General features: G+C 48.4%; 1 protein-coding gene across 21 annotated transcripts in view; it reads right to left on the bottom strand.

Annotated features, from left to right (window-relative positions):
* KIF1A (kinesin family member 1A) overlaps nt 1-27791 on the bottom strand; it is a 198361-nt gene that overhangs the window by 127476 nt on the left and 43094 nt on the right. For all 21 annotated transcript variants that reach the window (XM_065557170.1, XM_065557164.1, XM_065557163.1 and 18 more), the window contains 7 exons: nt 8140-8216; nt 5439-5618; nt 4155-4220; nt 3070-3248; nt 2280-2391; nt 1303-1380; nt 834-899 (listed from right to left, as the gene is read on the bottom strand). In XM_065557170.1, coding sequence (XP_065413242.1) covers nt 834-899; nt 1303-1380; nt 2280-2391; nt 3070-3248; nt 4155-4220; nt 5439-5618; nt 8140-8216 — 758 coding nt within the window. The remainder of the gene's footprint in view (nt 1-833; nt 900-1302; nt 1381-2279; nt 2392-3069; nt 3249-4154; nt 4221-5438; nt 5619-8139; nt 8217-27791) is intronic.

The raw sequence follows: 27791 nt of genomic DNA, 5'->3' as shown, positions 1-27791 counted from the left end.
CTCTGCTAAGAGGAAGTGCTGGAGTTTCATCAGCTAGGCTGTGGCACAGGACTTGTGACTGGGAGTTATTATTTAGATTGCCGTAGCACCCTAAACACAAAGGGAAACAACCCCTCTCCCAGAGAGCATATACTGAGAAAAATCAAAGCCAGACAGAGGGCGGGGAAAGGGATCCCCATATCCACAAAGTGAACAAAGCGGTGAGAGATGCTTATGATCCTGGCTCCATTTCCCGTCCTGCCCGGCTGCCTAATGGCTCTAGCTCCTCTTAAAAATGTATCTGTTAATATATATCCATCAACGATCCCCAATCTCCATTCCCAGGAGATCCAAGCTCACCCTTCCCACCCCCCAACTGCCCCGCCCCACCAGGCACATACAACCAACACTCCAGCCAGTCCCATGCAACATGGATCGTTCTAAAGATTCCCCCACTCCAGACTGGGGGAGTCTGCCAGGCACCAAGTGCTGCCAGAGTCCATCAGGAATACCTGCCATTCTATGCCAGCAAGGGTGTGTGCAAGAGGGAGTGAGCTCAGGGGCTGATATCCTTGAGCCATGGGAAGAGAGGGCTGTTTTGTTGGCTCGTTCCCGGAACGTTTGCCTTGGAGAACATTTCATAGTCACAGCACAAGGGACTACAAGGGCTGCTCATCCGACAGCATCACTGGGGCCTAATGTGTGCAGCCCTAACTCGCAGGGTGAGCACTGATTCATGTCAGTGGGTCCATAAGTGTCAATGGGACTACCTGTGAGTCAGTGCTTCAGGGTTACACAATGTGGTCCTATGTAATCAGTCCCACCCTGTGGACAGACCTCCTTGACCGACCTACCATTTCAGCCAGTGCAGAGATGACCTTCCCCAGTGTGGTCAGAGACTTGTTGATGTTCGCTCCCTCCTGTTGAAGGAAGACAGAAAATCCAGCCTCCAAAAGTCAACTGATAGAGAGGGTCCTGACACACGAATCAGCTTAAGGACGTGTGGGTGTCTGCAGCTCAGCACAATAGCCAGGCTCAGATCCACAGATGATAGCAAACATGGCCAACAGCCAGCTCCCTCCCTGCCAGGGCCCCCCTGGGGAGAGGAAAGGCATTGCATGTGGCTGGTCCCCCAGAGCAAACCAGTGGGGAGCAGTGGTTGTGGTGGGTTTAGTGGCTAATCAGGGAATTGTTACTGGCACTCCAGCTGTCTGAGAATCCACCAAAGAAATGAGCACACCTCTCCATGGTTGGGATGCATCAACAGCACCTCAAAGAGCACCTGGCACTGAGTGCAGCTCCTGACTCATGCTTTTCTCTTACCTTTAGCCTTGTGCCCTTGGCCCCTGTAGAGTCGGCCCGTTCACTCCCAGCCAGGTCGACCAGGCTGATTTTGCTGACCTATAAGCAAAGAGGGATGCCTGCCATTGAGGGCACAACAATGACTTGCACCTATCCAGAAGGGTCCCCAAGTACTTGACGCATTGCTATGCAAATGGTGCAAACAGGAATCACAATCCACCACTGAAATGCAATCACCTCTGGTGTGAAATGCAACAGCTGTTTAACAGTGTGCAGTCATGCTGCACAGCAGTTTGGAGGAGGAAGTAAATACTTGGTTCAACGGAAACTGTTCAGGGTGGGAAGGTGGATCTGGGGGAGGAATAATGTGATTATCCAAATTGGAATAGGGTCTGGACACTGTAGCTAACATGCCTACTCTTGCAAAGAGTGACTTGGGGTGCTTAGTGGCCATAAGTAGCCAGGACCTCACCAAAAGACAATCCTGCCAGCAGCACAGCACCCCTGGCACCAGAGCAAGGGATTGATTCAATATATGGTCTCCACCCGGGAGAGCTTTATTTTTGCACTAACAGCAGTTTGGGTCCAAGTCCTGTTTTATCCGGAGTCAGGGAGAGCAGGTTTCCAGCCCTGCCCATTCAAACAGAGATTGGCAAAATCAGGAGTTGGTCAACAAACAAAACTGCAGAGGGGTTGGGCTCCAAGTCCCCATTTGTTTGAGAAATCAGATAAGTGGCTCAAGCTGGGTCGGTCGCCCCTGGGTGGGGCATACACTAGGCTTTTGCGGGGAAAGCTGCCCACTGTTACTGCCACTACAATGCGTAGCAAGGCTCAGATGGGCCCCAATGTGCTGAAAACCCCGCCCAGAGCAGAACTAAAGGACCTCTTATCTCAGCCCCTTTAGCCCAACCGTCACACCCTCTCTCCACCAGCCAGAGCACAGGAACTGGGAAAGTGCTGCTCAGCCTCACTGAAGAAACACCCCTCTTTGTGCTCACCTTCTCGGTGGTGACGTCGGTTTCTGCATCGTGTCGTTTCTGGGTGAAGATGATGTTGAAGACAGCGTGCGATCGGCTGCTGGTTTCGTTCATGTTTGTGGCAGCGACTGTCCTGTGGGGGAAAGAGGGCAGGGAGGCATGGAATCCTGCAGCTTGGCAGCCACTAGCAGCACTTGCTCAGAGCGCAGAGCTGGTGACGTCAGGCAGAGCTCGGTAACTCCACAAGGCAAGATTGAGAAGAGCGTGAGTCAATGGAGCTCACGCTGGACCACCTCTTAATGCTCAGCTCTGGTTTGGACACCTCCGCCTCTAAGGAGCTCGCGCAAAGCCCGCTGCAGTCAATGAGGGTCTCCCCATTGAATTCAGTGGGCTCTGCGCCAGGTCCCACACGCCCAGTCCCACCTCCACAGCTCCCTGGGGACAAGACTCAGGATTGGCTCCACCACAGGGCAACATGAGGCTAGTGGACAGCACTAAGGAGACAAGATGAAAACAAACCTGGGTCGGTGAGTGGGTGCTGCAGTGTGGCTGCTCTCTCTGATCCTGTCTGCTTTGTGCTCGTTGAGATATAGAGGCAAGAGCACAACAGGGCTCTCACCAGCAGCCCACCTAGCCAGCTCAGGAAAGAAGACGAGTGATTTCTGAGGCAAACGCGTCTAGGCCCTCCCAGCCAGAAGGCAGGGGCCTAGGATGTGGAGCACACACTGGGTGATGTAAAGCAGGGGATTCTCCGGACAGCACTGGGGTGGGGAGGGAAGGAAAGGCAACCAAGACTGTGCCCCCCTCTCACCTGGCTTTATTCCCAGAGTCCATCAGGTCCTGGATGTCATTGTAGGAAGTGACAGCCAGCTTGGAGAGGTCCTCTACATAGGGACCCAGGAGGGGGTGCTCCCTTACCCTCAGGTTCCCCTTATTCTTGGGATTCAGCAGGTCCCGCACACGCTCACAATATATCTCCATGTAGCTCACCTAGGGGACAGAGCACACAAAGTCTGTGTCTGACAATGGGTGCAGGGGCTCCCACATCACACAGGACACAGACCCAGTTGTCACCCATCCTGACACACCCAGTGTCTTGCTCTAGGAGCCGCCCCGTTCCAGGCAGTGATCGATTGATTCCAATGGCTGTGTTAGCGTGAATGAGGGCAGAGTGTGGCATAAGGGCCATGGGCAAACCCTGCCCAGCATGCAGCCAGCTTTCCTCCGGCCCTGCTGAGGCCCTGCATGCCTCACCTGCCAGTCCGCACAAGGGGCTACGGAAGTGCGAGTGACTTTGTCTACACACCAGAGTTGCTTAGTTAGCTAAACTGGATTCTAAATAGGTTTGTTACTGAATTAAGCTGAACTGATATAAGGCACTTTTAAATCAGTCAGAGTGTCACCAAGATAATGTTGACTTCAACCCCACGTAGTTAAAGGGATGCCAGGGAAGGCAGGTCAGGCCTGGGTGAGGGTATGTATCCCGACAGCGAAGTCAGATCCAGGGGTGGACCTGGAACCAGATCACAGCAGGACTGAGATCCCTGAAACCCGAGGGCTGCAGGCCAATGACTGCTGACCCATGAGAACAGCTGTAGCTCATTAGACCCCTCCCTGAACCCAGATGGGAGCAGGTCTCTGTGCAAGGGTACTAGGGCCTGGGAGTGACAGAGCAAGGAAGGCAGGTCTCCTCAAGGGCCTGAGCCTGGAGCTGCAGGTAGTATTACATGGGAGCTACTCTTTGGTTAATACGCAGGGTAACTGACTCAGGGAAGGAGCAGGGCAGGCCCATGCAGCAGTGCTGGCAACGGCCCACCTTAACATATCGTCCCTGTCTCCTCAATAGGTGCTCTCCCCAGCAGAACGCCCCCACTGTCAGCGGGAAGGGCCCCGTACCTCCACAGAATAGGACATGTTGTCATTCGTGGTGTCGTTGATTCGGGAGAAGAGGTCCTCACACAGCTGCAGCAGACAAGGAGAGAAGGAGACATGGCTGCTCACATCCCACATAATGCAGCCAGAGTAATTGGGGAGGGGAGGGCGGTGCCAGGGAAACAAGGATTCTTCCTTGTACCCCAGAAATGGGAGCAGCAGAAAGGCAGGCAGCCAGGAGGGGAGCCTGTTCTCTGTGCTCACTCACACCCTGTTCTGAGTGACTCTGAGCGACATGTAGATTAAGTGGCACAGCCAAAGGCACTGCCAGGACTGTGGATTTCAACTGCTTCAGCTCTGACGAATCAGACCTTTGTGGCCAGGTTAATGCCTGGTAGAACTCCCCTGCCTTACGTGGAGTCAGAGCAGGAATCAGTCCGGCCAAAGCCTGCACTCGCTCACAGCCACTGGCTCTTGCAGGGCTGGAGAGATGTATATGAGGACACAGTATGACTCAAAAAGAACAGGAGTACTTGTGTTAGTCTCTAACGTGCCACAAGTACTCCTGTTCTTTTTGCGGATACAGACTAACACGGCTGCTACTCTGAAACCTGTCAGTATGACTCAGTCATTCAGCCCAAAGGTTTCCCAGCCACTCAGGCATCTCTGCTGAGAGCCTCCACCTACCTCACCTCTAGTTTCTGTGGACTGATGCTTTTACTGCCCCCTTTCTGTTCATGGCAGGTCTGGGATCTCCCTTGCTCTGCTCTGACCCTTTCCAGGAGCCCTAAAGGCAACTCCCCAGATGCTTGGTGGCCTCCAAGCAGCTCATACCTTCTGCATTGATTCCCATCCCGGGCTCCTAGCTTCACATCCCCTCCCAACTCTAACTTTCCAGCTGCCCTGAGTGGGAGAGAATCCAGGAGACCAGTAGCCATTCTTCCTCCCAGCCCTGCCCTTTGTCAAGTTCCAGGCAGCCAGTTCTGTGTCAATTTCCCATCTGGTTGGTAGCTCCTGTGCTCGCTGGTGCCACAGCCCTGTTGACTCCTCAGTCCTTCCTGCCATCATCCTGCTCTCCCCCGGCAGGTAACTGCTTCCTGTCTCCTGGCTGGCACTCAGCAGCTATCAAGGCCCCACATGCAGGGTGCGACAGCCTTTCACCCACATGGGAACGATTCATCTGCCCTGCCCTCCACCCCCCAGCAGCCTCCTTCTCCTCCACACGCTCCCGGCTATGACCCAGCTACGAGTATTCTTTGTTCACAGCCAGCAGCGTGCTCTCCCCCAGGTGGTGATAGTCTCTGTTACCTGTGGGATGATGCCTTGCTGATCCTTCTCCTGCCTCCCCATCATGGTGTAGGATTTGCCAGCACCTGTCTGCCCATAGGCAAAGATACACACGTTATAGCCCTCGAAGGCATGCTGCAACATTTCCTCCCCGATGTCCTGGTACACCTGCTTCTGAGATGCATAATTGATGTCTTCGGGCTGCAGGGAGGAGAAACCAGAGACAGAGGTCAGAAGGGAGGGAAGGTGTGAAAGAGAAAGTGGAAGAAAAGAAAACAAGAAAAATGGGAAACATCTGGCCCTCATTCTTCTTTCATTTGCACTGGTTTTATCTGGGTGCAATTCCATTCACCTCAATAGAGCAAAGTTACTCCTGTCCCATCCTAGTGCAAGTCAGAGGAGAATCAGAGCCTGCATTATTTTCTCATACTACTGTTGCTGAGTCACTCGTGTATCAAAACCAGAGGCACACTGGGGCATCCCTGGCAATGTTTCACCGACTGGGGAGGTGATCCTTTAACTTCCATAGTGTAGGGCCACCAAGGAAAACCTCTCAGCACCAGTCCCTTGGTGGCACTCCAATGCTGACATTGAGAGCTCTTGGCTTCCTGATCAAGGTACAGATAATGTGAATGGGGTGGGGAGGGAAGGAAAGGCAACCAAGACTGTGCCCCCCTCTCACCTGGCTTTGAGCAGAGGGCTGCTCTGACGCACTTGGGGAATTGCTGGGCAAGACTCCGCCTCACTAAAATTGTGAGACACCTGTCTGAGGATCTGAAAAGCTGCCCAGCTCTGGGTTACATCAGAGAGGGAGCTGCCAGCAGGGCATTCTCCACAAGAATCCCTGGACTTTGCCATTCAGACCTCTCTGGCTCTCAGAGCCTGGACACAGTGCATAGCCCCATCCTTCTGGGCAGTGTGATGGGGCATCCACCCCACACTGGCCAGTAAGGGGTTAATAGAACCCTAAGGAGGCTGTGCAAAAAGCAGCCAATGGGAAAGAGGCTGTGAGGAGCAGCCAATCAGGGCCCAGCAAAGAGCCTCAGGGCAGAGCAGGGCTCAGTAGCTGCCTGGAACTTGAGGAGGGAGGACTGTATCTGGAGTAGGCTGCAACCCGACAGCATCATGGACAGAGCAGTGCAGGTAGGAACCCAGGGAGAAGAGAAGGAGCTCCGGACGGGCTGCTGAGGGTAGGAAGGTCTGTGGCCATGGGGAAATGGCCCAAGGAAATGCAGCGATAGCAGAGGAAAAGGAGTTGCAGGTGGACTGCTGAGAAGGAGTGACAGGGTGCAGAAGGCAGACAGGAGTGTTGGCCTTGAGTTAATCCCTAGAATGACCAGGGGGAGGTGTCAGTCTGTTGGTGAGTGACGCACTCTGTGACAGGCAGGCATTTGGGAAGGGGTAAGATTTGTATTTGGGGGTTTAGGGCTGGAGGGGAGATGGAAATTGCACTGCTGAGGGAAGCTGTTGGCTTGCTGCAGCCTAGCTGTGGCAGGTTGGATTGCACAGGTACCTATGCCTTGGGTGCCTAGAGCCTTTTCTGAGTTAGATGATTGAAATTGAAATAGATTGTTAAATAAGGGACTTGGCTCCAGCTGATGTGTCCTAGTAAAAAGCTTTCTCAGAAATGCTATCTGGTTTCTACCTCCAGTACAGCACACCTCCTTCCAGCCTTGTAGCTAACACATTTGAGGCTCTTTAGTGCCCACTGAGCACAGGGGACACAGTGAGGAGCCAGGAACACAGCTGGGCAAAGAATTCACAACAGCTAGTCAGATTTCAGGGCTAGTTGTGTGTGAATTGTCTGGGAGCAGACTGTTACTGTGTCTCGGGTTGGTCTGTTATGTGAAATTATTGAAACACTTCACATGAATTACTTTCAACCTGTAGCTTTTTTGGGAGCATTTTGTTGCAAGTAATGAAAATGCAAGCAGTGATTGGTCACCTATATTCCTACTTCACGCTGTGATTGGTCCCTGTGTTTCTGCTTTCTGAGTGGAGGAATGGAATGGATAGATTCCAGTTTCCTGGAAGCAATGCTCATAGACAGCCAATAAAAATGAGCTTCCAGACACTATTCATGTTTTAGTGAATACCCCTGCCAGTGAACTCCTTGGCTAAAACGATTGTGGAAAGCAAGTGCACAAAGGGCACAAACACAGCTGAAGAACAATTATTTAGTGAATGTATTCATGACACAGGACTTTTCACTGCATTCCCTTGGCCCCAGCTGTGCGGCTGGGCTACATTGTCATGGGATTACCACAGATCATTTTTTAGCTTAGATCAGCAGTTCTCGACCTTTTCCACCCTGTGACCTGAGTCGCAACAGAAAACAGTATCAGAATGCTGCTGCTACCTATAGTTCTGGGAACCTGCTCCCATCTAGCCATAATGAAAGGGCTTGTGTCCCCGCCCTTGGACCTGTTTGGAAACCCACGGCTTGGGTTCTTTCACAGTGGCTGGAAGGGGGAAGGGTGACCAGCCCTGGTGTGCCACCCAGTGGTTGATTTGGGACCACATCAGCTAAGTCATCTCGTAAGGAGGTGAACCCTAAAGTACAATGGTCAAGGAGACTGCCCCCTCTTTCACAGTTGGCAGTCCTTATATCAAAACCTTTGGCTCACTCCATCCCATCTGACCCCAGCTTCTTATCAAACTCCCCATTGCAAAAGGGCCTCAGGGCAGGAAAATCCACCTGGAACAGCAGGTTTCCACTTACCGTGGTGTGAGACCAATAGGAATAGTCAAAGCTGAAGCTTTTGGGCGTCTCTTTGGGCTGCTTTGGGTTAACGATGGCTAGAAAGAAACAGATAGATACAAACACACTGTAGATGAGCTGTCAGCATTTGGCCACCCTCATTAGCAATCAAACCTTTCTGGAGACACCTGCCATAAAGAACTGGAAATGAACAGCACAGCAAGTCATGGAGATGGAGCTTGCTTGCCTCTAGATAACTGGCTTACACCAGCATTGGAAGGCTGCTGCTGCCATCTGATGGTTGGGTGTGGTTAAAGGAGTTAGAATCATAGAATATCAGGGTTAGAAGGGACCTCAGGAGGTCATCTCGTCCAACCCCCTGCTCAAAACAGGCCCAATCCCCAGACAGGTTTTTGCCCCAGATCCCTAAATGGCCCTCTCAAGGATGGAACTCACAACCCTGGGTTTAGCAGGCTAATGCTCAAACCACTGAGCTATCCCTCCCTCCCTGAGTTGATGGTCTCAGTCCAGTTCTCAGTGTCCACATGACAAAACCACCACCAAATCCCTTTTTGGCACTCTTAGCAGAGGGGCCAGGCACTGAACAGGCATGGAAACTGGACCACCGTTCCCCCTACAGATGGTCCCTACTAGCGAGGAGTGAGATGCAGGGGAAAGGCAGACAAATAGACAGTCCAATCTTCATCTGACTAGACTGTGTTACAGGCTTACCTCTTTGCCGAGGTAAGCACTCAGAAGGGAGGTGGGTAGGCTGCTGAGTCGCAAGGAGAAAGCCTAGGTGTTCTTGGCTGGCTAGTTTGTTTCAAGTGCAATAGGACGGGGGGGAGCAGGGATTTATTTTGATAGTAGGGAAATAATTGGGTAATCGTATATAATCAAATAATGGGGCATCATTTCAACCAGGAGTCCTGCTCAGGACAAGGTTTATTAATCAGTAATGGCTTCACTTAGCGAAGGCTTAGATGGTGGTATCTGCAGCTCCAGCAGGTATGGGATATTTCCCTGAAGCTGTGACTGATGGGAGGGGGTGGGGACTGGCTAGAGCCAGACCTCGGTAAGCAGTCTGATGCAATTCCCGTGCAGGATGTCCACACCCCTGCCAGTTGGACGGGGAAAGTGCTGGCATATACCGGGCTGCAGATGCATGGAAATACAAATACTGCCTCCTGCTGTGATTCTCCAACATGCAGCCGAGAAACGCCATGAAGAGCCCATGTAGCCTGGGGCCCTCCAAATATGCCCAGAACCCCTCATTCATCTCAAACTGCACAAAGGCCTGCGGATCACAGCAGTCACCTGGCTGACTAGAACTGCCTCCAGAGTCCATAACCACTGCTTGTGAGCTGGCCGGAGCTGGGGCTGCAGAGCAATGCAAACATCAGCTGAGCCACTGGTGCTGGGCATGCTGCTGCAGAACACTCCCTCCTCTGACCCATGCGCCTGCCAGCCAATGGAGCAAGAAAACAATCCCGTCACGTTTGGGTGGGTGGGTGGGTGGGTGGGTGGAGCACTATGGTCCCAGCAGCATAGAGAAGTATAAAGGACACTGGTGTGATCTGGGCTCCTCAGAACCTAGAGTGAGAGCATAGGAGCCCACCTTTAACCCTTTGCCATCAGCCGCTGCACACTGAGCTTTGAGGCTGCCCTGCTGGAACCTCCAAGGCACCAATGAGAATACAGGTCCCTGCTCTCAGCCTGGGGAGGAGCTGTTCACCCCAGACCTGGATGTGACCCCCAAGCTGTTAAGCATCATTAACAGATAGAAAAGGCAGGGTGGGGGAACACATCCGTTCCCAGGGACAGCCATAGAGCCAGCTCTGCTGAGTCAACCATCTGCCAGGGACAGTAAATCACATACTATCCTCGTTGTAAACCAGCCACCCTTCCCTACACGCCATGCAGCGGCCATGACTCATCACCTTCTCAGCCATGCTGCCCGGTTCTGGCTTCCTACAGCTCAGTAACCTGCCTTACCCATTGTGTGTGTTGCCAGTGCTATGATCACTCCGGCACATCACTTCAATGCAGCCAGCAGGCCTAGCAGGGCGTCCCAGCCCCAGCAGCCGTAGGGGTGTCACAGGCCCAAGGACTCCCTCCCCCCAGGGGGTCCCACAGGGAGGCAAATTAGCATTGTATGTTTCTAACACGGTTGCAAGCATCGCAAGGCATTTCGGGGAAGGGTCAAGGTGTGTGAGTGTAAAGTGGAAGATTCCTTTACAGGTTGCAAAAGGCCAAAGGGGGAGGAAAAGAACAGAGAACGGGTTAACTTGACACTTCAGCTAGCTCCATCTGAAGATAAGACGCTGACCCTGGTCCAAGGTCATGGGCTCGGTGAGAAATCTGCAGCTGCCCAGCCATGAGAAGAGGAGAACTAAGTTGAGCAAGGCTGCAGAGATTGCAGTGAGAACGAATGAGATGGCAAAGGCCAACCGGGGGGAAAACAAAGTCTCTGGATCCGGCGTGTTTTGGGAAAGCCATGGAGGCCACAGTGAGCCGGTTTGGCTGGTACAAAGAGCACCAGGAACAGAGGGCCCTAAACAAAAACACCCCCAAAAGAACCCAGGACTAAAAACCTTCCCAAGTGCCAAAGCAAGTCAGAGATCACAGCGGACCCTGGATGACCCATGCACGGGACAAGAACTCCCATCCCCCCGCCCACTTCTTCTTACGTTACACCCAGGCTTGGCCAGCCTCATTTCGTGCGTGAGTATGAAAGTGGGTTAGGGCTGGGGTACTAACACTTTCTTGCTTCCTTTGAGTGACTTGGGAGCAGTCCCAACACTCACCGCTGTTATTTTATTATTTTATTAATAAAGCTTTAAAACTTAAACACTTGGTGTGCTCTGTCATCTCCTCCCCTAAAGATCCTGCGGCCTCAGCCTGATTACCTGACGCCTCAGGCAGATTGGTAACATAAATCTGTCACAGTTTTGGTGGAGCATTGCGGAGGGGGGTCCCTGCAGAGCGCACCAACTGCTTTGCCCTTGGTATTTCATGTTTGCTCTGTCCAGCACTGTTGGTATTCCATGTTGAGGATTTTATGATTAAAGGTGTGCCCACTCTCAGCCTTAGTAGGTCTGAGAACCGGAGAGAGGTTTAGCATTCCTCTCTCCACCCCGGTTGGCGGGGGTAGGGTGCAGGTGGATATACCCCCGGGTTGTACAAGTCCCGGGTAATGGGAGGAGGACTCTGGCAGTCTCGCTCCACGCATATAATCCTCAGTGCATACATCCTCAGCCGTAGCATGCCTGAGTTAAAGAGGAGAACATAGGGTGTCTCGCTCTGCCCAGGAAGGGTTTTTGGTGTATGGACCCTCAGTGGTATTGGACCGAGTAATACGGAGGGAGGCTCAGCATCTCTCCCTCGGGCCCAGGGGGCGTGAACATTGTAAGCCCCGGTGCTGGTCAGTGTGGGCAGAGTGAAATCTCAAGTAATTAAAAACACCTTAAAAGTGGTACTAATGGCTTGTGATAACGTGTTCAGGAAACAGAAGGGTACAGCTGCGAACTCGGGAGTCCCGCAGTCATAGGCGATGGCATCAACGATGGGTTCAAGGCTGGACGCACAGGCATTATGGAGCACGGATACGGTAGTCCGGCTGCCCGGCCCACTGGTGTCACGGGAGGCAGGTGGACCTGATGCCCGAGCCATGGGGGAGACAGCAAAGAGGGACAGAACTCTGCTGCCTCTTTCAAAGGGGGGTGAGGACCTCTCACGGCTGGAGAGGGTTCTCACCAAGGTGGGATACAGTCGCTGGGGTTCCGTGTAAAAAAAGCAAAAGGGTAAAAACCTAGGGGCCGCTGTGGGAGTAATTTGAACTGCAGCAGCCATGTGGTATCAAATGTTGTCGGGACAGAAAGAGGAGTTGGGGAGAAGGGAGGAGGTGTGTACTCGACAGCTGGTGGAAATTGAGCAACTGAAAGCGCAGATTACTAACCAGGCTGCAACCTAAGCCCATGCCCAGGACAAGTTGCAAGCCTTGAGACAGGACTTCCAGGCAGAAAAGGCAGAACGCACCCACCTGGAAGCACTGGCTAAGCAAATACCAGTCCTTCAGGGACTAGTCAAAGACTTGACTATTCGTGCTCAGCACATGCCACGAAGGCAGTGTGCTCGCCATGAAAAGGAAATTGAACAGTTAAAATGTCAACTGGCCATGCATTCGGTCCAGGTGGCGAGCCTCACGGGGAATGATTCGGGTGAACCTTGTGAGGATCCTCGATATTGGGCGGAACCTTGTTGCACCCCTATAGCGGCCCTCATTAAGACCGAGAGGTCCAGCGGGTGAAGGGGGAGAAGATCATATGTATGGCACCCCCAACTACGAGGAGAGCACCCCGTGGGGTGATTATGAAGAGAAAAGGGACCAGGAGAGATGGGAGCTAGTTAAGGAGCCCACCCTCCTTGCTAAATTGGTAGTGGAACAAAGCCTGTGCCCATGGAAAGGAACGGTTCAATGAGAAAAACAGGATCGGGCCCAGATAAGCAGGCAGGCAACAAATAAAGAAATTGGAAAACAGGTTGGAAGCCTTGAGGGCATAGTGGCAGGAGTAAGGAAAGGAGTGCGTACAGATATGGGGAATTTAAATCCCTGAAATAGTACTTGGAATACTAAAATCCAAGTTGATTACAATCTCATTTTGGAAGATAAGCAAGTGATTTAAGGACAGAGAGTGAAAAGTTAACTCTGCAGAGGCTGGAGGGAATTAAACAGTTAAATGTTGTAAAAGTGTTAGAGAAAAAGAGAATTCTTGGTTTCTTTGCAGCTATTCTGGAGGCAAATGGGCCCTTTTCCAAAGGAATGTCTGTAAATAATCCAGGCAAAAAAGCTATCTAATGGAAATCATTTGACTATGGACAATTTAGTACTCAAATTTGCTAAAAGAACATAAGGGGGTTCTATTGGAACTTAACTGCCCAAAATGTATAAAGGGAATGTAATCTATATACATCTATGTAAAAACAAAGCAATGTAAAAGGAATGTGCATTTCCCCCAGTATATGTGCGGTGTATATTATAAAAAAGGTAAAAAAATGCAAACCTACCAGGATACTTAATTAAAATCCTATAAGGGCTCCAAAGGAAGCCACAAAAGGTTGTGTTTTCCTTTTTAAATCACTGTGTGTTTTAAAAGCAAAAGTTAAAAGTAATCAGAACTCTGGTGAAAATTGATTGCGTCCCTTTTAAGACAGTGTCGCTGAGCTGCTAATGGCTTTGAATCCAAAAGCAATCCAGAAAGTGTTTGTGTTAATGCAAATTACCTAACTAATAAAGATAGAAGCCATTAAAACCTGGCCTGCCTATAAAACAAACACCAAAAAATATGGGGGTAATTCCTCTGTTTTGCCTGCAATCAGCAAGGGTATTTATATATAAAAAAATATTTTAAGCAAAAATCTGCCACCCCGCAAAGGGGTAGAAACATGGGAATGCTGGTTGAAGAAGTGCGTGTTACAGATAGCTCCAAAGTCAGTGTGGTCTGTGGCCATCCTGATCTCTCTGGGAAGTGAGCTTCGTAGCCACATGGAGATTCCTGGCCTGCCCCCGAGCAAGGCCTGCTGTGTGTGCACATGGGGTTTCCCTCTGGAGGCTGGCAGTGCTATTGGCTGGGCAGAGTGAGGCTGTCATGGAGGGCCATCATTACACAGGGTGGGGTAGTCCCTTGAGCTACTTGGCCCGGGGCCATGGAGGGCTCTCAAGAGGAGTTTGACCTGCTATTCAGTGGCAAACCACTGCAGAGAGTATGGTGGAGCCCTGGAGCAAAGCCTGCGTCACTGAGCACACACTCGGCTGTGTTCCCAACCAGCTGCAGTTATTCTGAGGTCAGCGGTTGCACACCTAGGCATGGAGGACCCCAGTCACCAGGCTCAGAGGGGGTGACTGCATGGATCACCAAGGCCAGTTCTGCATCTGGCAAGAGGAGGAAGCAGAAGTCTCCCTGCCAGCTGCAGCTAGGGTAGGCTGGATTTTGCCACTGGGGCTGTTGGGGTACCCAGAAGCAAAGAGGAATCCAGGTGAATACCCAAGCCACAGAATGACTTAGTGGTTATGCGGGGGGAGGGGGAATATTAAAAGTGCTCCTCCCTCAGTCAGCCCAGCTTTGGCTTCAGCCACCCGCTGAGCTCTGGCAGACCCCTGGGCAGTGGTGCTGTCAGTGTCTGATCAGGAGCGGATGCCCTGCTGGCAGTTTAGTCCACACTGACTCTCACTCTCCCCTAGGGGCTACCTAGAGAGACTGAACCAGGCAGGGGAGAGGATGGATTGCCATAGGACTCCACAGCTGAGCTCTCCGACTGCCACTGCTAGCAGGGCCCCGTGAGATTAACACATTGTGTTGAACTGCAGGAAAAACAGGAATCTACCTTCCCCTCCCCCGAGCCGAAAAGGACTTTTCCACAGAAATCAGAGAATGCATCATTTCTTTTTCCATCGCGTTTCCCCCCCCCACACACACACACAAATGTCTATTAGATCTTAAGAATCACATGAGCTTGGAGAGACAAGTCAGCAGCGAGCACGTGCCAAACGACCACAAGATCAGTTACTCGGCAAGTTTAGGCAACTTTCAAATGTCCTCCCAGAAGAAGCCACCAGCGCAGAGTAGGAGATACAGGCAGCTCACGCAACAAGCGGATCAGAGGGGTTCAGTGTTACACAGGGTTGGCTCATCAGATCACAGAGCAAAAGGATAGCGAGGAGAAGGAGGGTACACACACTACACAAAGAGGCGCACAGGAAAGCGGTGACAATGGCCCTGATACAGACAGGGAGGAATGGGAAATGAAGAGAAGGCTGGATTGTGCCCATGGCAGCCCCAGGAGCATTGCAGGGGGAGCACGGGTGCCGTGCCGGAGTCCCAGGGGAATTGCAGGGAGTCGTTTCTAGCCAGAGCATAGACCCAGCAGCTGCCCCAGATTGGTGCAGAGGCGGGAAGAAGGACACCTCTGCACAGTCACCTTGATCCAGTTCATCCAGCCAGCACCCCACAAGCAACAGGCTTGTGTTCCAGACACATTGCAGCTTGCTCCCTGACCAGGGCACCTCCTCGCACCCTGCTCCCCACTTCTTGAGCTCCAGCAACAACCTGGTCCATGGCAAACCAGCACAATGGTGACACCACACTGAAAACCCACTGGCTAATGCCAACAGTGTATCTGTCCTTCAACCACTCACCATCGCCCTTGGGCTCCAATAATCACTGAGATCATTCCAAACACAAAGCTCTTCAGTTTGGATGGCCATGTCCCCTGCACAGGGAAGCCAGGCAGCTGGCAGCACATCCTGTGCTGCGTACATTCTTGATCTTGTGCCTCACCTCTGGCCTGGTCTGTAGCAGTGAAATCACACAGCACACAATTGGTCTAATCTGGAGACGCACTCAATGCCCAGGACTCCCACTGACTTCACACATTAACCAAGGCAAGTGTCATTTCAAGCCCTGTTCTGGGATGTGTATCTGACACCAAGCAGCGGTTGTGCGTGTTGAGTGCTTCCAGGATCAGACTTTAGTCTGGGATTTTCAAAGAAGATTTTCACAGGGAGTCAGGTGACCAATTCCCATGGATCCGCACACCTAATTACCTTAGGCTCCTTCGTAAATCAAGCCTGATGTCTACAGGCTGGCAGTGCTACTATTACTTATCCACGTGTTAGAATCATAGAAGATTAGGGTTGGAAGAGACCTCAGGAGGCCATCTAGTCCAACCCCCTGCTCAAAGCAGGACCAACGCCAACTAAATCATCCCAGCCAAGGCTTTGTCAAGCCGGACCCTAAAACCTTTAAAGATGGAGATTCCACCACTTTCCTAGGTAACCCATTCCAGTGCTTCACAACCCTCCTAGTGAAATAGTTTTTCCTAATATCCAACCTAGATCTAACCCACTGCAACTTGAGACCATCGCTTCTTGTTCTGTCATCTGCCACCACTGGGAACAGTCTAGCTCCATCCTCTTTGGAACCCCCCGCCCCCTTCAGATAGTTGAAGGCTGCTATCAAATCCCCCCTCACTCTTCTCTTCTGCAGACTAAATAAGCCCAGTTCCCTCAGCCACCCCTCGTAAGTCATGTGCCCCAGCCCCGTAATCATTTTCGTTGCCCTCCGCTGGACTCTCGCCAATTTGTTCACATCCTTTCTGTAGTGGGGGGCCCAAAACTGGACGCAAAACTGGACTCCAGATGTGGCCTCACCAGTGCCCAATAGAGGGGAATAATCACTTCCCTCTATCTGCTGGCAATGCTCCTACTAATACAGCCCAACATGCCGTTAGCCTTCTTGGCAACAAGGGCACACTGTTGACTCATCTCCAGCTTCTCGTCCACTGTAATCCCCAGGTCCTTTTCTGCAGAACTACCGCTTAGCCAGTCAGTCCCCAGCCTGTAGCAGTGCCTGGGATTCTTCCGTCCTAAGTGCAGGACTCTGCACTTGTCCTTGTTCAACCTCATCAGATTTCTTTAGACCAATCCTCCAATTTGTTTAGTTCACTCTGGACCCTATCCCTACCCTCCAGCGTATCTACTTCTCCCCGCAGCTTAGTGTCATCCGCAAACTTGCTGAGGGTGCAATCCATCCCATCATCCAGATCATTAATGAAGATGTTGAACAAAACCAGCCCCAGGACAGACCCGTGGGGCACTCTGCTTGATATTCCAATCCACCTTCCAATGACTTCATAAATATCTTCAATTCAACAGGTTAATCAATATTTGGAAGATTTTCCTGCCATGCTGTATTAGGAGAGGAACATCACCAGACAGACATTTAAATTGTTTTATTTAACTAAAACAACAATGTTATGTATTCTGGATTTTTTTTCTTCAATAGCAAACATAATATTTTAACAAAACAAGCGTATGAATTTTTGAATTCAGTTAAACATTCAAGTTTTTTTTTAATCAAGTTTGTTTTTATTAAAATTGTTTTTAACTAAAATAGTTAAACAACATTTAAAAAAAAATTAAATCGACTATGTCAGCCAGCTCAACATGAGAAACTTAAAATATTGGCTTCTGTAGCTAACTCAGTCGTCTTCACCTTCATTTTCCTGTTTGTTCATAATCTGGAAAAGAAAAACAAGCTTTCCTGCTTTTTCAGGTCCCAAACAATTTCTCAATTTGAGATGAACTAGTCCAAAGGAAGAAAATATTCTTTCTACACTGGCAGAAGAAGCTATTGCTGTTAAAAGTGAGATTATCACTTCAACAGTCTCTGAATCCAAGTGCTTAAGTGACTTCCACCACTTCACTGGTGTGACTTTCTTCAAAACATCATCAGCAAACATATATTTCTTGAATGGTTCACCCTTAGCTCTAAAGTTTATTATAGTTGGCATTATGGAGGGATGTTTGCTAGATGTCCATGTCATAGCCAACTCCTCTTATCCAGCAGTTAAGGTTTGACCCTGGGACCGAGTATTGAGAGTATTTGCAAGAAAATGAGCTAGAGATAGTGTTTGTCCCATTTGTTTTTTAATGCTTGTAATTTAACTCTGTCATTGCATATTTCTCTTTTTAAGATATCTCACTCAATTTCTTCCAAATTTCAACATCATCAGCAATAAAACAGCTATTTCTTTGCATTTTGTTCAAGGCTACAGAAATAGGCTTCAGGGTACTCTGCATCTGTTCAACATTTCTCTTAAGCCCAATGTTGAGAACTTTAGCTGTGACAGTGCCATTTATTTTTTCACAATTTTGTTCACAAACTGTCATCAGATTAGGCCAGTTCTTGATATAGTGCTCAAAACAATCCACTACTGAGTTCCGTCACACGTCTTGTGGGAGAGTTAGCTTGGTTCCTCCCACTTTTTTCAGAGCAGCTGCTGCAAAGTGGTTTTTACGGAAGTATTTTGCAATTTCAACAACATTAGCCTTTATTTCTGGAACACTAAAGTCTTTGGCTAAGAGGTGCATCAAATGAGCACTGCAACCGTATGTTATTAGCTTGGGACTCTCTTCACTCTCTTCTAAATTTCTTCTCATCTTGAATACACTTGCAGCATTGTCTGTGACCAAGCTGCATATTAGACATTTTAATTTTTTTTCAGTTTGTGACAGCTTTTACTGCTACTTCTTGTAAGTATTCTGCTGCCTGTGCAGTTCCTGATGTATCAATTGTTTCTGTAAGGAAGACATTCCCTTCTTCTGTTGTCACACAAGCAAGTACAACAGGATCATTGTGGACATTGCTCCACCAATCAAGACTCAGGTTAACAATTTCACTCTCTAGACCTTTTGCACACTGCTCAATTTCTCTTTCATACACTTTATCCAGCAATTTGCCTGCGACATCTGCTCTGTTGGATGGACTATATCCTGGTCATAATGACCAAACCATGTTAATGAAGTGTAGGTTCTCAATCATACGGAAAGGAGAGTTTGTTGCATAAACAAACTGGGCAAGTTTTTCATCAATTACCTCTTTTTGTAATCTGCTGGTTCTTATCACAAACTTATCTATGGTTCTTTCTGGATGATAGAGATTTTTTTTTCTTTTTGCTATAGGTGATATACTGTGATTATGTGCCATACATGATGTGACTGAAACACTGTCATTGGCAGATAACTCTGAAACTATAGAAAATGGTGGTGATCTTGAAGGTGGATAGTCTTCAGAATCCTGTATGTTGAGGATGGATTCTCCTAAACAAAATAAGTCAATGCAGTTATTTAATTATTATTACCATACTGCTCATTTAGTATTACTCATTGCATTCACTGACACTCAGTACTACTTTAAAGGTGAAATTGTAAAAGGAAGATCTGCCTATTTCAGCTATTTATTTTTTATCACAACTGCATCTAAAATGTTAGTACCATAGAGTAACAACTATATTTTTTGCTCAAACATGAGAATGCAAGAATAGTCCAGAACAAAGACAGGCCGTCCTTAAGAAAGAAGTATGAAATAAAAAAGTTGACCAACCTGAAGATCCTGCGTGTTCAGACGTGTTGCTTTCATCATCTTCAACACAGCTTCCTCCTGAGAAGGAATACTTCTCATGATGTTGTTTCATTCGGGCAACCAGGCCTTGCATTTCTTTGTTGCACTGTTTGCATTTTGCACGCATGCCTGTCTTACCCACAGGTAGAGGAACTTCATTAAAATATTCCCAAACTGGATCTCTTTTACGACCTGCTGCCATTATAGGTTTTCCCTTCTAGTGAAAGAATGGTATGATAGATCTCAAATCAATGAAGGCTACACTCAGAAAGACCTCAAGACTTCTGGAATATGCTGCTCAAACAGTTTCAATTTGGTTTCTACTGCCTGTCCCTCCCTTCTCACATTTATCTCCAGATTTCTCCTTATCCAGATCTATTCCGTCCAAACAATCTTCTACTCATTGAACTTTTTGAAACTTTGCACTTTTAGAGAGAGGTAAGGGATTGACTCTGTGTACACAAATTTGCAGAGTGACAATAGGGCTGAGGTCTGTTATTTCTCACCTCTATATATTATTTATTTATTTATTTTAAAACATTTTTGCTGTTGACAAGCATGTTATCTCTGGAGACACAAATCCACAGTTTGAGAACTGCAAAACTAAGCATCTCTGATGATATCTTCTAGATCAGTGGTTCTTAACCTGGGGTGCACGCACCCCTTGGGGGTGTGAGATGCCCATTCTGGGGATGCAAGACATGCCAGATTTTTTTAGAAGGTAAATCATCAAAAACACAAATTAAGCACAGGCACATAAGTACAACTACTTCATTTCATCAAACCTATGTATTTATTAACATTACACATTTTTTTACGATTACTTCATTAAATTTTAACTGTGAAATTAAAATAAATATATAATTCTCTCTCTTTCATTCTATAGTTATGATATATCTAGGTTTAAAGAACTGACCTACTTCAACCATTTTTGATAAGGGGTGCGAGAACATATTTTTGAGAACCAATGCTGCCAGCAACAAGGACACTCTGAAGACTCACAGAGGAGACTGGCCCAGGTTTCAAGGGTGAAACCTATGTACTATGAACTGCAATATCCAGTGGGGTGAGGAAAAAGTCCAGTTAAGTCAATGGAAAGGCTCCCATTGACTCCAATGGGCTTTGGATCAAGTCCCTATTGCCTATGTCTATGAATGACCCTTCTCTGAAATCTGCCCTCTCTCTAGCCATTCTGTCCCTAAAGCAGCAACAGACTGAATCCCCAGGCCAGAGTTTCATATGACTCCTTTAACCTCCTTGCTGCCTGAGCCAGGATTCACCTTGGGCTTACCAACTTCATCAGCTTTACCAGTGGGAGTCACAGATACACTAACACCAGTGGCATACACAGTCTAAAAGGGGCAGAGAGAGAGAGGATATCCATGAAGACAGAGCTATGGAAACAGATGAGCCTACAAGATTCATAAAAGGGGAGCACAGAGTTAGAAAAAACCCTCCAATTTATTATGTCCCCAGAAATGTCATCCAAGAGTCTCAGCTGTGCTGCCGTAAGATTTAAGCAGCAGGAGATAGCAGATTTGATGCATGCAGCTACTAATTACCAACAATTCTGTGCTGCATGCAGATAATGCCCAGCACAGACTCCTGCCGGGCTCTTTCCAGCCAGACCAGTGAGTAAGCAATAGAGACCAGCGGGGGAGGAGCAACCCCTTCCCTTTGGTAGCACCCCTTCCAGTCCTTCTTCAGAGATCAGTCCCCACAGGGGCTCTGCAGAAAGGAAGTCAGAATGCAGTATATTTCTGGCCCTCTGCTTCCCTGCCCTGCTGTGAAAAGAAGCAGTACAATGTTGGTCAAACCTGCTTCCTTGGGCTTCTAGGGGAAGAGGATTTTTCAGATGCTCAAAACCACTTCTAAATATTATTTCGGGGTGGTCTTGGGCTGAGGGTCCCCCAGGTTTAGGGTGACAGTATGTCCCTGAAAGCTGGAAATGTCCCTGTATCTCTGGTGGCTTTGCAAAAATTGGTCGTTTGTCCTGGCTTCTGTAACCCCCTACAGAATGGCCACCGGGTAGTGAAACTGACAGCAGGCTGACATTCACCTCAAAGACTACCTGCCAACTGACCTGGAATATGCTGCCACCCTGCCCTTCCTCCCCAAGGCCTCCAAGTGAGTCCTCAAGCCGGCCAGTCAAATCCAGATGGAGCTCAGAGGCTCCCTGTGACTCTTAGCTGTGATGCAGAAAGACAGGATACTGGGAGCCCAGCACAGAAGATACAGATGGCACCTGAGCAAGCCTGCACTGGTGTCTGCCCTTCTCCTTAGCTTCCCATTGCCACTGGTCTGCGCTAGGAGCCTGGTTCAGAACAGCACTTAGGCATGTGCTCAACATTAAGCAGTTGGGTAGTCCCAATGAGACTTGAAATTAAATATCTACTTAAGGGCTTTGCTGAAACGGATGGCGTTTGCTCCAGGCATGCTTTAAGACTCTGCTGAATAAGGGTTGAAATTCATTTGCTGGCAGGAATATATTAGTGTAGTAATTAAAAAACAAGCCCTGAATTTATTTAATGTCCATTTTCCCCCCAAATGGCAAAGAGAACAAGACGTTGGGGGCGAGGACATGGAAGTTGCAGGCTTTTTCATACACCAGTGTGTGCAGGTCGGGGCGTGTTGATAGGCAGCATTACTCAATCAGCCTCTCATACATGGAGGAAGGATTTGGTGTTAAGTAATAAACAAAAAGCTGCTCTCATAGCAAAAAGGGGTCAGAAGTAATATCTCCATAGCAACTACACATCATATATCAATCAGGCCACAAGTCGCTCATGAATTTACTCCTGAGGGAATTCTGCGCCAAAAAAATTAAAATTCTGTGCACGATATTTTAAAATTCTGCATACAGTAAAACCTCAGAGTTACAAATACCTCAGGAATGGAGGTTGTTCGTAACTGAACAAAATATTACGGTTGTTCTTTCAAAACTTTACAACTGAACATTGACTTAATACAGCTTTGAAACTTTACTATGCAGAAGAAAAATGCTGCTTTCCCTTTATTTTTAGTAGTTTACATTTAACAGTATTGTATTTGCATTTTTTCTTTTTTTGGTTCTCTTCTGCTGCCTGATTGCGTAATTCTGGTTTCAAATGAGGTATGGGGTTGACTGGCCAGTTCATAACTCTGAGGTTCTACTGTATTTTATTTCTCAATAAATAAATGTGGAGGCTCCAGCATGGTAATGGAGAGCACAGGCCACTGGCTGCACGGAGGAGGGAGATCACCCTGCAGCCCTCCCTTCTCTCCCACCCCAGCACACGGACTTGGCAGTGAGGCTGTACTTGACCCTGACACAGCCCAAGGGCCAGGCCTGCCCCACAAACACCCCGGGGCCCTGCCCCTCCATCAGGTGCACCAACATAGCAAACAGGAAGGACAGTCTTAAACGCACGCCCAGTCCTGGCCTCCAATCCAGGTGGGGGGCAAGCAGGCTGAGCCGGCAGGATCCAAGTGTGTGTGTATGGGGGGGGTTAATGTGGGGGGGATCCAGGTTATGGGGTGAGAGGGGTCCTTCTGGGGCAATCTGGGTGCAGGCAGCTCAGTGGGTGGTCCAGGTGTGGGGGAGATCTAGATGCACAGAGGCCTCTTGGGGGGGTTCCAGGTACAGAAGGAATGGGACTCTGCAGGTGAGTCCACATAAAGATGGTTGGGGCTCAGCAGGGGGGCCTCTGGTTCTGGGGGCTGGGTGGGGCTGGGTGCGAGGGGCTCAGTGGGGGGGGTCCAGGTGCTGAAGGAGTGGGGTTTGGCAGGGTGGAGGTCCAGGTGGAGCTGGTTGGGGCTCATTGGGGTGCTCCAGGTGTAGAGGGGGGTGATCATCAGGGTGTGATCTAGGTGCAGGACTGGAGACCCAGATGCAGGGGAGAGGGGCTCAGTGGAGGTCTGAATGCAAGGGAGGTGGGACTTGGCCAAGGGTTGAGTCCAGGTGCAGGGTGGCTCAGCAGGAGGGGATGCAAGGGGACTCCAGATTCAGGGGCTGAGGCTTGGTGGAGGGATCTGGGTGTGGGGGAGGTCCAGATGCACGGAGCTTGGGTGGACAGGGGAGCAGTTCCCCGCACAGTGACCTCTCCCCCTGCAGTTGAAGCTCAATAGGAGCAGGAAGGGGGGGATGCAGAGCTTCCTGCAACTCGGGGAGGTTTCCGAGGGTGGGTCTGAACTGGCCCCAGCCACCTTTGCAGGGGAAAAGGAAGTCCCATCCTCCTCCTCCAAACCCAGCCCAGCTGGGACTAGCAGCTGAACCCAGCACAGGGTAGCAGTCACCAACTTGTGCGTCCACAGCCCCTCCCCCCACAGTGATTTACTTCTCTGCCGGCAGCATCGGGCACCCAAAACAACATGCCTATGCTGCTGGGGAGGGGCGTATGACCACTCTTGCAGTTTCTCTTTGCTTCCCTGTCCAAAAGTCATTTTTCTGCAGAGAAGCAAAACAATCTGCAGTGGACATGAATTCTGTGTGTGCATACAGTGGCACAGAATTCCCCCAGGAGTAATATGTGGAGCTAGTCTAAGGAAAAGCTAAAATGTGTATCCTTGGTGAAATCCACGATATAAACCCACAATGCTTGTGTGTTCATTTGGGAGGTCTAACATTCAGTCTGGGTATTTCTGTATCTCTATGTACAAACTTTAAGCATGTGCTTAGGTCCCAGTGACTTCACTAGGCCTTTTCAAGGGATACATACCTCACATATCAAAGCTGGTGTCAATGCAATGTTAAGGTTACAGGTTTAAGCTCTCCCAGGTCAAGGGACTTGTTTTCAGCTGCTGTAAATCTGCACAGCTCAACTGATTTCTGGCCAGGAAATGCAAATTGTTGGGTCTTTGTAACCATCGAAACTTGCCCACATTGCACATTCAATGTAGGGCCCAATTCTGCCCTCAGATACCAGAGTGACAGGTACTGCACATGAATATCTGAAGGCAGAACTGGGCCTTCTGTATATTAAAGTTCAATTTAATTCACTGTACTTAGCAATGCAAAACATCCCACATGTCCAATCGACCGTGTTTAGTTTATCCAAGTACTTCTATACCTTCAGCATGACAGTAGCTGAGTGCCTCCTGAAATGGATATGTTCAGGTTGCCATGGTAACTTTCACTTTTGCATTTTCTGGCCTTTGAATGATCACAAATGAACGGACAGTGAGGTTCTGGCACTGCTTCCTGGGGAGGACGGGGGGGGGGGGGCAAACAAACTCATTAGTTGAAAGATGGAGCTTGGTAAAGTAATGAGTGGGATTACATTAGGAGCTGCCTGTGATAGCAGGGGCCTGGACTCAATGACCCATGAGGTCCCTTCCCCCCCTCGGTCCCTATGGTCAGCTACAGCAGCCCAGCTGACAGATGTTATCGCTGGGGACCTGCATGGCCAGTGAAGTTTCAACTGGATCAGGGACACAAGTCAGCATAGTCCCCTCCAAAATTATTCGAACAGGCTTCAGGAAAGCTGAAGGGCCTGGAGGCAGCCTGGGACAGTGCATGGGCAAAGGCAGGTGAAGGGAAGCCAAGTGATTGCAACTCTTCTGGATTCCAGATGAGTTCTTCCAGTCTCAGATAGTGGAGCTGGTCTTAAAATGGAAAAACAGCGTCACACAAAAATGGGGTGTGCAGTGTGGCTGTAGCCAGGTTGGTCCCAGGATATTAGAGAGAGAAGATGGGTGAAGTACTCTCTTTTATTTTATCCAGTAAAAGAGTACCTCACCCACCTTGTCACACAAAAATGGTGACATTGTGAACCTGTTTCCATTTCACAGGGTTCTAAAGGCAGCAACTTCTCATTTTTTCAGACCCTTTTCACAAAATATATTTTGAATTTCAAAATTTTAAATTTTTCATTTTTTTCCTCCCTCTCTCTCTCTCTCTTCTTTTTCCTCTTTGCCACTGAGCGGAGTAAAACGAATTATGTCCAGGGCTTAGGGGGGAAGGGGTTTAACCCCTTTTCTTTTTCCACTTTTTCATTTCCCTCTCTTCCTTTTTGCCATGGTGTAGCTTTTCAGAAGGCCCTCTGCTTTGGAAAGGTCACAAAGTGGCAGCTGCAAAGGTTCATTTTCCTTTTGCTGCTCAGTAGCTTTTCCAAAGCAGAGAGCGTTCTGAAAAGTTATGCCATGGTGGAAAGGGAAAAAAGGAAAAGGGAAAAAAAAAAAACCTACCCCTCCACTAGATACCACTCATCTTGATTTCCAGGAGCAAAGACATTGTGAGAACACGTGAAATGGCCAAGGCAGTCAGTGGCAAAAGGTAACAAGGGGCAGAAAAGGGAAAAAAAGAAAATAATCTGATATTTCAAAAATTTGCATTTTGACAAAAAACAATTAACACCAAACTCCCAGTCTTTATTCAAGCCTAATTTAATGGTGTCCAATTTGCAAATTAATTCCAATTCAGCAGTCTCTCGTTGGAGTCTATACGTAAAAGAATAAATGGACACAAATCAGATGTCAAGAATTATAACATTCAAAAACCAGTTGGAGAACACTTCAACCTCCCTGATTACTCAATTACAGACCTAAAAGCCACAATATTACAACAAAAAAGCTTTAAAAACAGACTCCAACGAGAGACTGCTGAATTGGAATTAATTTGCAAATTGGACACCATTAAATTAGGCTTGAATAAAGACTGGGAGTGGATGGGCCATTACACAAAGTAAAACTATTTCTCCATGCTTATTTCCCCCCCCCCCCGCCCCCCCCCACACACACACTTCCTCATATCTCCTTGTCAATTGCTGGAAATGGGCCATTTTCATTACCACTACAAACAGTTCTTTTTCTCTCCTGCTGATAAAAGCTCACCTTAACTGATCACTCTCCTTATAGTGTGTATGGTAACACCCATTGTTTCATGTTCTCTGTGTGTGTGTGTGTGTGTGTGTATATATATATATATATATATATATATATCTTCCTACTGTATTTTCCACTACATGCATCCGATGAAGTAGACTGTAGCCCACGAAAGCTTATGCTCAAATAAATTTGTTAGTCTCTAAGGTGCCACAAATACTCCTGTTCTTTTTGCGGATACAGACTAACACAGCTGCTACTCTGAAACATGTTAGCAAGGGGAAAACCATGGCTCAGTCTGGCTTCTTTGGTGGCCTGGGATGGTGGCCTCACTGTGACTGGATTCAAGGAGACTAGTGGAAACAGCAGTGTGATGCTGTATGATTGAATATGACCATTTACATCATTGATATTACAACAAATCTTGTACACAGTATGTCATGTAAGGTGTCAGTGGAAAAGTTACAATCTGTCAAATAGGATTATCCTATTTATATGAATGTATCATCTTTGTATCTGAAGTTATTAATATTGGCTCTGCACGGGCACCTTATATATGTATTGTATTCCAAGGTAACACCCACCAAACAGAATTTACATTAGAGCCAGACAGCTATGTGCTGATGGACCATTAAAGACACTTCACTGTAACAATGGGCCATAGAAGAAACTCATCCCACCCAGTAAGCCTTTCCTGTGGACACTTCAGAAAGAATATGGGCAATGGCTACCTCTGCAAGACATCAAAGCATGTAAAGACATGTGATGTGCTCATGTGACCCTGAACTCCATCTTGGGCCAGTAATTTTCCAGGCATCTGGGCTGTGGGCTTTCTTTGAGATAATGAATTTCCAGGCACATGGCAGAGTATATAAAAGACCACTGAGAGATCTCCATTTTGCCTCTTTCCTGCCCTGATTCTCTGGATTGTGGATTTACAACTAAAAGGAGCATTTTGAATTATGGACTAGATCTTCCAATCTTTTGGAAGTTACCAGAGAGACTTCACAAGACAGCAGTCTATATTATCACTGCTACAAACCTGATCTAAGGACTTTGCAATTATTTGTATGTATATGATCTATTAACCATTATTAACTCTCTTCTTTTCTTTTGTTAGTAACTATCACAACTTTAGTTTTTAAAGGATTGGCATCAGTGTGATTATTGGGTAGGATCTGAGTTATATATTGACCTGGCTATGTGGCTGATACCTTGGGATTAGAAGGACCCTATATTTGATTAAATTGGTTTTCAGTAACCATTCATCACAGAGTCCAGTGTCTGAGTGATGAGCCAAGGGCTGGGATGCCTAAGGAGACTGCATCTTCGACTACTTATTAACCAATGTGGTGAGACAGAAGTTCACTGTGTTACTGGCTCAGTATAATCTAATGACAGTATAACCACCAGTTTGGGGTAAGTCTGCCCTATTTCTCAGCAATTTGTCCTAAATTTGGCATCCTCAGCTGTAACCCACTGAGGCACGGTGACAGGCAGTTTGAGGGAACTCTCTGCCCGTACAGGGCAAATAACCCTGAGGGAAGACGTGAAGGGAACAACGTGGTGGATTCCCCAGCTTTCAATTCAGCAGTGCATTCACTCTCAATGAGACCCATGTCTGGAGAGAAAATGTTAATGTATTTTTGGAAAGCAGGCAGTTATCTTTTCCTCTCAAAGCTTGTGTATCCCATGTTATACGTGGGGGAAGCTAGGAAGGGAGAGATCAGCTGCTGTTCTGTTCTTCAGAGTGGGAACACAGGGTAAGTGCGATTCAGAGCTGCTCAGAAAGTTGATGGGGGCCATTGAGCGGTAGGGACAGAGCACCTCCCAGAAACAATGGAAAGGACAGAGTCAGCAGAAGCGCAGAGGGAGGGATGCAGCAGAGCGAGGGAGGAGCATTCAAGACAA

This window comes from Chrysemys picta, chromosome 9 (assembly GCF_011386835.1).
Source record: "Chrysemys picta bellii isolate R12L10 chromosome 9, ASM1138683v2, whole genome shotgun sequence".
NCBI classification, from domain to species: domain Eukaryota; kingdom Metazoa; phylum Chordata; order Testudines; family Emydidae; genus Chrysemys; species Chrysemys picta.
This window is presented reverse-complemented; position numbering and strand designations above follow the sequence as displayed.